Consider the following 13,227-nt stretch of genomic DNA (forward strand, 5'->3'; position numbering starts at 1 on the left):
CTCCTCTGTGCGTCTTGCACCAAATAATCGTTTAAAACGCTCTTCCAAATTGGGATTTACGCAAAGGAGTTTCGCAGACAGTTGAGCAGTGGTCTACGGTAGACCCATATACAGACGTCCAGGGAAGAGGGGGCTCCCCAAAAACCTGAGGTGAGATTTATGGTTCCTAACTTTTTGTCTGGTGCATTAAGGAGTGAGCTGCGTAACTTTACTGCAGTGCGATAGTCACCTCGAGCGCTAGGTAGGCCTAATATGATTCAGATGCGGCATACACACCGCAGACGGCATAGCAGATCTTGAGGCATGAGTGACAGCTGTGTTCCACTTTAGGGATCACGTACCGTTCTGCTCCATTCGTATTGCCCTCAGCTGTTGTTCTTTGTAATTTAAAAGCGAGGTTGTGTTGGCCATGGACATTGGCGCTGAAATATACAGTGCTTTCATTATTGCTACAGTGAGAGACTTGGCTGTATTTAGGAGCAGGCCGCCGGGTGGGAGGGGTCCTGGACGCTCAGGACAGCAGCGCACTTTGTCATGTCTATATTAGGAAAGTGGCAGTGTTATTCTAATGCGCTTCGTTCTCCAAAGCCCTGGCATAGATTCGAACGTAATACCTGCACATTGTTGTGCTTCGAGCAAGTTAATAATTTAACTGAATCATAACTTTATTAATAGTAAGTATTGCCATGATAACATAGTCTGCATTGTCTATAGCCAAGCCTTTACCAAACTAAACGAATAAGCGTAAAAATACGCTACACCGTTTATGGAGGCCTAGTGTTAAAACTGAGACGGCTGGCATCATATCAGAGATCATGTCCGGGATCTTGTCCAGCTTTGTCATTCCTGACCTGACTTTATTTTTTCCCCCAAATGCTACAACCATTACAATTAAATAAAAAAGGCCTAGATTATATTTTTCTCATGGTAAGTAAACTGCATGTTTATTTGGGGCTATTCTATGAGTTATAATTTGTCAATCTCCAAAAAACATCAAGTAGAACTATAGAGCCTCTACCGTAATTCTAAGTGGTTACTGCTTCCATATTATCATGTAGGCCTCACGACATGTACAAGACTTGAGGAAGCTTAGCTTTAGTTGGGAAAAACACGACTGACAGAGAAACAAATAGTAACTTATTTTACGCAAAATCATGTCCAAATTTTAACATTTAATTTGCCTATATTAATCTATGACGATTACCATGCTATGTAAACCAATGACGTTTGAAGTCCAAAACTCTTTAATCCAGTTTATGTTTTGCTTTTTCCTTTTGGCACCCAACAATCAAACAAAGCCTTGTATTTGTTGCAGCTTAATAGTGGACAGATATTTATGATGCTCACCCTGAATGCCCCACAGATTGGCTGCTCTAAAGCGTTGCTATGTGACATGACATAGGGCTTCCAGGAAAGTTCTTTCTTAATGTGAATAATTCATATAGACTATAAACCCTATAGAGAAATATAGGTTGTGTAGTCAGCAGGGGCAATATTTTAAAGTTATGATCATCCATGAGGTTTACCACATATTCAGTTTTTTAATTTTTTTCTATTCAATTTCTAATTATGTCAGTATTATTACATAATGTAATATCTACCAGTAACTATAGTTGATTTGATAGAATATTCAGTGCCAAAAGTGATGCTGCAAATGACTTATTTTACAGTCAGATTTATAACCAAAAATTTCTTTACTATTATGTAAACATATGGCTACATTGAGGTCCTTACAGCTGTCTGTTGTGTTGTGGGTCATATACAATGTATTTTATCAGCTGTGTCTCTTTGTGCCAGTAACTAAAGTTTGGCTTTCTCAAAGAGGGACAATCATCTATTAATATCCCTGTGTGAGACTTGTTCCAGCACTGGGCCTGTGTTTGGGGGATTAGAGTCTCTTTGGGCACTGCCTCGGACAGCAACGGGCAGCAACATGTGTAAACACTGTGCACCCTAGGCCCTGGCTAAAACTGATTTAGTTTAGTTTAGAACTGAAGATAGTAGATGTACTTAAAAGCAGCTCGTGGGCCTGGTAAAGTTTGCCACAACTTTGTTCTTTTGTAAAACACAAGTAATCCTCCAAAATAGAAAAAAAAGAAAACAAAACATGTCAGTGGTGTGAACTTCTGAAACAAAATATTTTCAGATATGGGTTTTGACATGTATTTGTTTTGAAAATCATACCATCCAAAAGGTACACATTTAAATAGTAGTCTATAAATCCGTTGTACAAGCAAAGTTGAGTGTTTTTCATTTCTTTCCTTTAGACTAAAAATCTTCATATAATTAAGGTGTATATAAAGGGGATAGGTAAGATTTACTTTATTGACCCATGCGTCCCTTGACAGTGCTGGGTAACCTTATTGCCTAGTGTGCATGTTTTATCTATCTCTACCAAGACCCTATCACAAAAAAGTACCCACTGGTGTTTTAGTTGTGAATTATAGGCCAATAGTGCAAATTTTGGTTTCTAGTCCTATCCTCTGCATCTAAGATCCAACAGGTTTAATCATACTGACATATATGCTCCATTTCCTTTCTGCAGCCATGAGTCGCAGCATTGTGCGGCAGAGTAAGTTTCGCCACGTCTTCGGGCAAGCGGTGAAGGCAGAGCAGGGCTTCGATGACATCAGAGTGTCAAAGGTCACATGGGACAGTTCGTTCTGTGCTGTCAACCCAAAGTTCCTGGCGGTGATCGTGGAGTCCAGCGGAGGAGGAGCCTTTCTGGTACTGCCTCTGTCCAAGGTAATAATGAAAGATAGGTCTTCTGTGGTCTGAATATTTTAAATTTTTTGATGAATATTTAGTTAGTATAATTCAGTTCTTTGATGTTGACTTTATAATATGTTATAATTGAGAATTTATGTTAAAATAATGATTATTTTGTCTCTTCAAAAAAACCTTATTGATCCACAAGGGACATTACACAGTCAATAATGCATTCCAATGTATGTATGTATGTATGTATGTATGTATGTATGTATGTATGTATGTATGTATGTATGTATGTAATGTAAAAAAAAAAAATCTAAATCAGAATTACTTTTATTTATCTTTAAGTAGAAATTATTTCTATTTAGCAGAACAATAGCATTATCAAAATAAAGTTAAGAACATTTTAATATTAGTAACATAAAAAGAATAAAAACAATAAGCCTTTGTGTACTAAACCCTCAGTAAGATAAAATACAGTCACGTTTTAACTTAAATTTTTAAAATATAACCTCATAACATATTTACATCTTTATAACAGATTTACAACAGGTATGAACACAATATAGCAAAAGGAGTTTAGTGAGACTTTTAAGTTCAGCACTTTGTTGAATAAGTTGTATTGAAATAGGAAAGGACTTGTCAAATAATGTACAAATATAGAAATTTGTATACAAGTAGAATAAAATAAGTGAATAAAAAGAGATAAAATGAGAAATGTCCTGCCTTCTTCTGTTCTCTGCATCATAATTTGATTTGGCACAAAGATATAACCCTTCCAAAGTCTTATAAGTTTACATAATTGCTTATATGCATACATACTATGTATTACATGTACATAGTATTTCAGACAGCTGCTTGTATTGGGTGTACTGGGTGACCTCGCTCTGATGACCTCTCCAGCATGGCCACTACATAGATGCATTCCAGGAACAAATTACTTATGACTGACACTTGTTTATGGTGTTTTTACTGTCTATTGCCTTTGTAATGTTAGTGTCACATTTTTCTACTTTACTACGAGTATTTACCATGAATAGTTGAGGTAACATTGAGACGCATTGGTAAAACTTGCTCTAGATTTCTGACTAAGCACTCCTTGTATTTGCAGGCAGCTGAACATTCTGTAGTGGTGGCTATAAGTAGCTATAGCACTGGGGAAGATGCAGTGACACTCTTAAGCCTTTCGACTGACTAGTTTCAAATACTGTATGAATTGTGTTTCCATTAACAGTGATAAGCTTCATCTGATGTTGATTTACTTGATACTTGCTTGTTACTATGATCATATCTCAATTGTTGTTTGGGAGTTATGAAAAAATAGTGTATCATTCACATAAAGATGCACTATGTAACTTTTCTGGTGCAGGATTCATTTCGATGGATGTCACTGCTCAGGAATGTTCCACAGTATGGCATTATAAACAGCTTTACCATACATTCATTCAATTACAAATGGTTTTATAGCTTAAAGATACCCAGAAAAACAGGCATTCTCATGGTGAGCAGCGTCGCCTCTTCACAGATCTGACCTGTAACTTGGTCTGGTTTGGTCTCCACGAAGATAGAAAGGTTTTATGCCATACGGTGAACATTCCAGACAAAGCAATAACATCTCCATGGAGAAAAGTATTTGCCTGATGCATCTTTAACAAACAAAAAAAAAGTAGTAGTAAATAAATAGTAAACAAAATAAAATAGTGTTATATTTCAAAATAGGATATAGAATTTGTGGACTACAGGCACAACACATTCCTGATTTTGTTAGTGCTGTTCAATATTTTTTTTTTCCCATCACTGTCAACTTGAAAAAGGAGTGATTCATTAGATATACATTTTCTATAAGTATTCTAGCCCTGGGTTACGTTTAGCTGATTGTATGTCAGGAGAGTCCTGCCCATAATGACTGAACCAGATGCGGTCACAGTGTCAGTTAAAGCAGGCAGTGGATTTAGATCAGACAGGCCCAAAGCTGTGAAGTCCCTCCAGCAAGTCAATGATGACATCTCCTTAAAATAAATGATGGACACTGTAAGACAACTCTAACCTGGTGACAACATTTTAATGTACAGCACGATTGCATTTAGCCTGACACTTTATCATGTTATCAAAGGCAGCACTGGTGACACGGCCTAATGGGATTGACAGAAGAGAGGTGGATTATATGAGGCCATCAAAAAGTCACTGTTTAGTCTGGATTTGATTTATTATTGATTTTCAATTGATTGGCTGTTATGGTGTTACCAGTAGGCACGCACCAATACCGAAGCTGAAAAATTTGCTGGATCGGGTATCGCTTCATGATATCGGTTAAGAGGATATCTCGGCCGGGCCTTTAATTAGATGTAATAAGACTATTTACAGACTGATTTTGGCCTAGAATGACTCATAATGTTTAATTTTTGTTTCATATGAAGCTGTTCACTAATTATTTGAAGGTTAAAAAACAGTTGCATAATACAGTTGGAGTTATTGTGTAGTCAGTTAACTATGTTGTAAGGAAATAAGTGGCATTTTCTCTCCCTACACTGGTATCGGTTAATGTCGGATATCGGCAGATCCTTAAAGTCATGGTCAAGGGTGCATTCCTAGTTGCCAGTATCACTCTGTCACCAGACTTTGTTGAAGGACATGTGGGCTCTTGGTCTCTGTGTGAGTGGTGTTTTGTATATTTTATTACCATAGAGTTCATTCTGGATGCCTTTCCTCTTCAACCCTTGCCATGATAATAAATAGTTTATTGGTATATTTGTTGGTAATTATGTTTATTTAGTCAGCATTTTTAGCTCTGCCTTATACACATGTACACATATATACATGTATTATTAGAAATTTAACCACATACGTTATTATAAACCTGTCTTTTAATCTGTACTGTAATGTTTAAATTTTTTACACAAAACTGACTCTTGTGAGCCATGTTAGAATGTTGTTTTCTCATCAAAAACATACCTGGAGTTGGTCCCAGTTTATTAGTCTGTCTACATCTTCAAAGCTCAAAATGCTCTGTTGCACCTTGTGATGTCAAGTAGTGGTAGTTTTTAAGTTAACAGCTACCTTTTACATTTTGATGAGTAGAGATTGGTAATACATGGCTGAAATTATCCAAATGATTCTAGTGAAGGTGTATGGAGTTTAAAAACACAGTGGAGCACTTCCTGTATTACCACATGACACAGTCAACAGTGTTTTCTGTTTGAGAGAAGAACTTGTGCAGGATCTGTGTGTTAAACATGTGTGAATGAAACAAAACACAACTCCAGGTATGTTTTTGATGAGGAAACAACGTTATAACATACATCAGAAAATGCTGTCATATAGGCCCTGTAAAGAGATGGAAAACAAACAAATACATCACTTTCTAGTTTTCATAAGCCACATTATCACAAAAATAAAACAGCCTTCGTACCATTGTGTTCATTGTTCCAGCTCCTTGTTATGACAGTGGTGAGTCATCTGTCTCACTGGGTTGGTAATTACTGAGTGCACTTTAGCAGCGTTTCTCTGTTCACTGGGAAAGGGACGTGATTCGACGAAGATGGTGGACAAACTATAAATACCCCCCATCCCCCGCGGCCCCCCCAGGACGTCCCGAAAAACTACCCTTTCAACGCCTCGTCACTCTGCTATTAATACACCTGCGAGTTTGGGACAGGGTCATAGCTCATGTCCGTCTGATGCAAACCTGAAAAAGAATAAATCAGTGTACATACAGTATTACAAGAAGTATATTTTTAAACACAGAAGAGTTCAATTGCAAAAACAGATATCTTCGTTTTGAAAACTGTCAAAAAGTATTTTTCTTTTTGTTATCATCTTCTACAGTTATTATCAATTCCATAAGGTTCTGCGACTTTTATCAAGGAGGGATGGAATAATATTTATATTGTGGTAAAATAAATTTAGATTTTGATAAACATTTCTATACAAAGAGAAAACTGTAAGCCTGCAATCACTTTTTAAAATGTAGACAATCTGTTTTTTGCATATGAAATCTTCAATATTATAACCTTCCCCTATAGATATATACCTGGATGTACTGTATGTATAGTATTGGGATTGTATTGTCTACTAACACTGTAGAAAAAATATTGGCTTCACTAAACTGCCATTACCAAAGTATTAAAATATCTTGTTTCTTGGGACAGGTATGTTGGAGAGAGAGTGCTATACCATTTGGTCTATTGTGTTCCCAGGCTGAAATATGTTTTGTATTATCTGTTGTTAAAGGTCCTATATCACGTAAAATTGACTCTTCTGAGATTTAAGTCATGTTTTAATGTTGTTGCCTCATCAAAAACATACCTGGATTTGTGTTTTTATTTCATTCATACATGTTTGAGTGACCCTTTGTTATTAGTCTGGCTACATCTCCAAAGTTTAGAATGCTCTGTTCCACACTGTGATGTCATGAAGCACTAGTTTTCAAGTTAACAGCTCCTTTTAGTTCAGTACAGAATGGCAATTCTAGGGCTGATATTATCCAGATGATTCTAGTAAAGCTGTATGGAGTTTTAAAACACAGTGGAGCACTTGCTATATTACCACAAGGTGTTTTCCATTTAAACAAAGAACTTACATAACGTGTTAAACATGAGTGAATGAAACAAAACATGACTCTGGGTATAATTAATGTGTGAACAACATTATCACATAGATGATGCTGGTCACAGGAGCCATGCTGATCTTTTAATAAAGGTGGGAAAAAAACAAACAAACTTCCTTTAATCCATAAATAAACAAGAAAAATAAATGTTTTGGAAATAAACTCTATAAACTGCAACCTCTGCCTTTGTTTTTCAGACAGGACGTGTGGATAAGAACTACCCCCTGGTCATCGGTCACTCTGGGCCTGTCCTGGACATTGACTGGTGTCCCCATGACGACAACATCCTGGCCAGCGGCTCTGAGGACTGCACTGCCATGGTAACACCAATCAGAAAGTGTGGTGATTCATAGGGCACAGTTTTGGGGGAACAATATCTGTCTGAGGGAATGAGTCAGTGGTTAAAGCTGTCTTCTATGTGTTTTTAATAGAATAGCTGTTCTATTTGCGTAATCTCTAAATGTTGCTAAATTAACTATATACCTTTTTTAGTGTTTGCTGTTTCCTGGAGTTGAGGTTGTTTCATGCATGTAGTCCTGCATATTTTGGCTGTGTGCTTGTCAAAAGGTGAGGTAATCCAGATAGTTCTGCACATTATAGTAGTTTAGTAGTTGTGATTGTCTGAATAAATCTAAGAAGGTACTTTGGCTTTAAAGTAATAGTGTTGCACCTTATATATATATTGTTGGCTTTAATTCTTTAATTGTATTTAACATTTTAGTTGATTTTGTTTAACCTGCTCAACATGGAAATTTGAATACTCTAGCAATACAACATGATAAACCAAGTTGCCCAATATATATTAAAAAATATATAGAAGCTGATGCTGCTGAAAAAATAGAAAAGGGTGGATGATTAGAGCATTTCCAAAACTGCAGCTCTTGTCATAAAAGATTAGTTAGATGTGTCATTACATGTTACTTATTTATTTCAATGCACAATTCATCATATTTTATTTGCATATAGTTATAAAATGTATCACATATCCACAGATCAGATTCAAACAACTTATACTTAAACGTGTATATACTTCAGTAGTTCTCAAACTGTCAATTTAGTCTACATTTCTGTCATCCTTTGCTTTAGACCTAGTTTGGAACGACTATATATAGCATGTGTAGTCCTTTTAGTCCTGCTTTAGCCCCAGTTTAGACCTATAATACTTCTTTTTTAGACCTGGTTTAGATCTGGTGGTACTTGGTTGTTGAAAAGTTTGAGAACCATTGAGAACCATTTGATATACATAAATATGCAGGAGTTTGTCGTACAGATTTAGTTTTGATGAACACTATACATGCGTACATACATTTGCTCCAGTGCCTTTAAGTGCAGCTGAAAGTATGCGGAGCTGAGCACAGGGCACGTATGAGCAGTATGACAATGCATAGTTCACACATTAGTCTCTCGGTGGGAGGGTGGACTGGGTACTGTAAGTTACAAATACTGTCACCAACACGAAGTCAAACGTGTCATTTCTGTTTTTGAATACTTCTGCAGTTTTAATTTGCACCTCTACATGCCGTGTGGCCATGGCCGTCTGTCAGAGTACAAATTATGAGTAACTCTGTTCAGTTACAGTTACTGTTTCAATGAGAGGTAATTGGATTACAATTACTTTGCTGAAATAAATGGATTACACAGCGGTATTTTCCTGTTTTCACATTTCGGGCTATGTCTCTTTTTTTTCTTTTTTTTTCTTGGTAATTCCACTCATTGCCGGACACTAAACCAGGTCTAACCAGGTCTAAAACCAGGTCTAAACTAGGTCTAAACCAGGACTAAGCCAGGACTTAACCAGGACTAAACAAGGACTAAACCAGGACAAAACAAGGACTAAACCAGGACTAAAACCAGGACTAAACCAGGACTAAAACCAGGTCTAAACCAGGACTAAACCAGGCCTAAAACCAGGTCTAAACCAGGACTAAGCAAGGACTAAACCAGGACTAAAACCAGGTCTAAACCAGGACTAAAGAAGGACTAAGCCAGACCAAGCCTCCTCTTCTATCAATAATATTTTATTTTTTTTACCAAACAAAACATCTCATGTGAAGATATCCTAGTCTTTGCTACTCTACAACAAATCAAGTAATCCAAAGTATTCAGATTACGTTACTCACCTTAAGTAACTTAATGGACTCTGTTACAAACTACATTTTGGGTTATGTATTCTGTAATCTGTAGGGGAATAGATTTTACATGGCCATACAGTTCTACAGTATTCCATCAAAGTAATCCATTTTGCATTTACTCTTTTACAGTCACTGTATTTCTCAAACATGTCTCTAAAAACACCGCTGTGAGCAGGGTTGCCACTTCACAGATCTTACATGTAACTTGGCCAGGTAGTGTAATACTTGTCTCCATGGGATTGGATAAATTTAATGCCATACTGTGGAACATTCCAGGCAAAGCAATAACATCTTCATGGAAATAAGAAGGTGGTGGATCCTCCCCCCGAAAAGTTATGTAATGCATCTTTAACGCAACAAAACAGAGACCTTCAGATTATCAGAGTACAAAAGTCAATAGCTAAAAAACAAATAAACAAAATGTGTATGTATGCATGTATTTACAAGCAATACTTGACCTGTGAACATCCACTATGCTGCCTAAACTATGAAATGCTATGGCAGATTTTGATCAGCAGAGGTCAGTGTTTGGCTAAAAGGTGATAACTATTCAGTAATTTTTGGCACAACTGTAAACATAAAATGTACAACAGTCTACAAGGCATTTAGAATATGTTAATGATGTTAATGACATTTGTGCCTTTTATCTGTAGTGTGCTGTCGTACTGTTCTGGTCCTTATTCTAAATGTCTGTCACATGTTTATCAGCTCAACACTATAACATATCTGCTGTATATGCCAAGGGCAGCTTTCACACTTCTTCAGAGGAGTCAGAGTGAGACGGGGAGATAGAAATGCTGCGTCTCTCGTGGCAACAGCTGCTGATGGTGTAATGTTTTGCTTATGAGGGTTTGGGCAACCACATGGAGGGCACTGGCAGCTGTCTATTCCAGAGCAGTTCCATGATGTCATAGTTTTATTCTGCTAAAATGTTGCATTATTACAAGCTGTTTATTTTGTGTTCTCTGGAATGGCAGTAGTTCAATTAGTAGTCAGTTGTCCAATGATCTGAAAGTTGGTTGTTAAAATCCCACTCTTGACATAAAACATCATTGGTTGAGCAGTGTCTGCATACACAGGTGTATGAATGTTTGTGTGAATGAGTAAGTGGTTCCTTGATGTAAAGTGCTTTGAGACTCGAAGGTGCTATATAAAATTTATGTATTACCATTTACCATAAATCTATATATACAGTGGAGCAAATAAGTATTTCATCCCTTTCTGATTTTGTAGGTTTATAAAAATTATATTAATTGATTAGCATTTCATTGTGTGAAATAAGTATTTGATCCCCTACCAACCATTAAGAGTTCTGGCTCCCACAGACCAGTTAGACACTCCTAATCAACTCGTCAAATGAATTAGACACCTTTTTAACTAGTCACCTCAAAAAAAAGACACCTGCCCACAGAATCAGTCACTCAATCAGACCCCAAACTCTCCAACATGGGAAACACCAAAGAGTTGTCAAAGGATGTCAGGGACAAGACTGTATACCTGCACAAGGCTGGAATGGACTACAAAACCATAAGCAAGAAGCTGGTGTTAAGGAGACAACTGTTGGTGCAATTGTTCGAAAATTTAAGAAATACAAAATAATCATCAGTTGACCTCGGTCTGGGGCTCCACACAAGATCTCACCTCATGGAGTTCACGAGAACAGTAAGAAATCAGCTTAAAACTACAATTAGCTCAAGGCAGACCACATTCACTAACAAAACCATTGGTAACACTTTACACCGCAGTGGATTAAAATCCTGCAGTGCTTGCAAAGTCCTCCTGCTTAAGAAGAATGCCTGAAGTTTGCCAGTGAACACCTGAATGATTTAGAGTGTGAGTGGGAGAAGGTGCTATGGTCAGATGAGACCAAAATTGAACTCTTTGGCCTTAACTCAACTTGCCGTGTTTGGAGGAAGAGAAATGCTGCCTATGACCCCAAGAACACCATCCCCACCATCAAGCATGGAGGTGGAAACAATATGCTTGGGGATGTTTTTCTGCCAAGAGCACAGAACAACTTCACTGCGTCAACAGGAGGGTGGATGGAGCCATGTACCGTTAAAATCTTCCTTCCTTTTGCCAGGAAACTGAAAATGCTTTGTGGATATATCTTCCAACAATACAATGACCCAAAACATACAGTCAAGGCAACGAAGGAGTGGCTCAAGAAGAAGCACATTAAGGTCATGGAGTGGCCCAGTCCGGTCTTAATCCTATAGAACCGATGGAGGAAGCTGAAGCTCCGAGTTGCCAAGCAACAGTCACAAAACCTTAATGATATGGAGATGATCTGCAAAGAAGAGTGAACCCAAATTCCTTCTTATATGTGCACAAACCTGGTCATCAGCTACAAAAAATATATATAAAATATAAATTTCACTTTATATATTTTCTTTAAGGGTATTTTCTGCATTTTCTTTTTGATATTCTATCTCTTAATGTTAATAAGTCTACTATTCAAATTATAGACTGTTCATAGGCAAACCTACAAAATCAGCAAGGGATCAAATACTTATTTCCTCCATCGTAGCTCCATATGTACTAACTGACAGAGTCCTGACTAGTGTTGATTGACAAAATGGTGTCATAGTTCACATGTAGGTGCAGTCGTTTCTCACTCTGGTTACAAGCTAAGAGAGATGTCCAAACTTCTATACATTTATCTATTAAATCAAGTCATTGACAATGGGTTGTCTTATCTTTGAGGGTGAACAATGAGCTGTATACCTATAAGAGCAGATATATAGAGTACAAAGTATCTACAAGTATATGCATAACATAGGCGTAATGTGTACTTCCACTTTTGGCTCTTCCTCTCCTCCAACTGCCGTGACACATGATCTGCTAACCCTATCAGACCATTCCTATCTCTCTATTTATCTATCATACACATAATCAGATACTAATAAGTCCTGCATATGTGAGTGCCGAAGTTCTTGTGGTAATTAATTTCACAAACTAATAACTTTTTTTTTTTTTTTTAAGTAATAAATGTTTCCTCTCTGTACTTCAGGTGTGGCAAATTCCAGATCATGCTCTGACCCGTCCCCTCTCAGAGCCTGTAGTGGTGCTGGAGGGTCATTCAAAACGTGTCGGGATTGTCACATGGCACCCAACAGCACGCAACATCCTTCTAACAGCAGGTAAAGTGTAAAAGTCTTGCATTTGTTCAATTACAGAAATCAGATCTGACCTGTAACTTCACATGTGGCATTACCTGCTTGTGTCCATGAACATAGATCAGTTTAAAGCCATACTATGGAGCATTCAAGGCAAAGCAATAACACCCCCATGGGGATAAGCAGAAAAGTTACACAGTTAAACACAATTTGTCGGCGATCTTTCAACTCTGTGTCTCGGCATCCCTCACAGGTAGTGACAACCTGATTATCATTTGGAATGTGGGCACTGGAGAGCCCCTCATCTCCATGGACGACCACCCAGACCTCATTTACAGCATCAGCTGGAACCGAAACGGCAGCTTGTTTTGTACGACCTGCAAAGACCGACGTCTCCGAGTGTGTGACCCACGCAAGAGAGAGGTGGTGGCGGTGAGTCAGGATTACATATAGGGGCAGAATATGTGTAGTATATATTACAGTTCAAATGTAGACTCTAGTTACACCTGTCAGTTCACTTCAGTCATTTTCTATGTAAACTTTGGTGTTTAAATCCTCCAGTAGATTGTTACTGTTACTACTTACTACTTATGCTGTAGCGTTGTCTGACATAAATGTGTTTAAAGTTACATTCAAATGTTTTTCTCACAAGGTTTGT

At 37.5% G+C, this 13,227-nt stretch overlaps 1 protein-coding gene across 1 annotated transcript in view; it reads left to right on the plus strand.

The window, feature by feature from the left end:
- coro6 (coronin 6) overlaps positions 1-13,227 on the plus strand; it is a 16,399-nt gene continuing 3,172 nt past the window's right edge. Inside the window, exons 1-5 of the mRNA XM_055148668.1 lie at positions 1-150; positions 2,546-2,745; positions 7,516-7,638; positions 12,464-12,593; positions 12,823-13,001. Of these exons, the coding sequence (XP_055004643.1) occupies positions 2,548-2,745; positions 7,516-7,638; positions 12,464-12,593; positions 12,823-13,001 (630 nt within the window). The 5' untranslated portion in view covers positions 1-150; positions 2,546-2,547. The remainder of the gene's footprint in view (positions 151-2,545; positions 2,746-7,515; positions 7,639-12,463; positions 12,594-12,822; positions 13,002-13,227) is intronic.

This window comes from Boleophthalmus pectinirostris, unplaced genomic scaffold, assembly GCF_026225935.1.
Source record: "Boleophthalmus pectinirostris isolate CB_2022bp ecotype Guang Dong unplaced genomic scaffold, ASM2622593v1 HiC_scaffold_12, whole genome shotgun sequence".
Taxonomy (NCBI): Eukaryota; Metazoa; Chordata; class Actinopteri; order Gobiiformes; family Gobiidae; genus Boleophthalmus; species Boleophthalmus pectinirostris.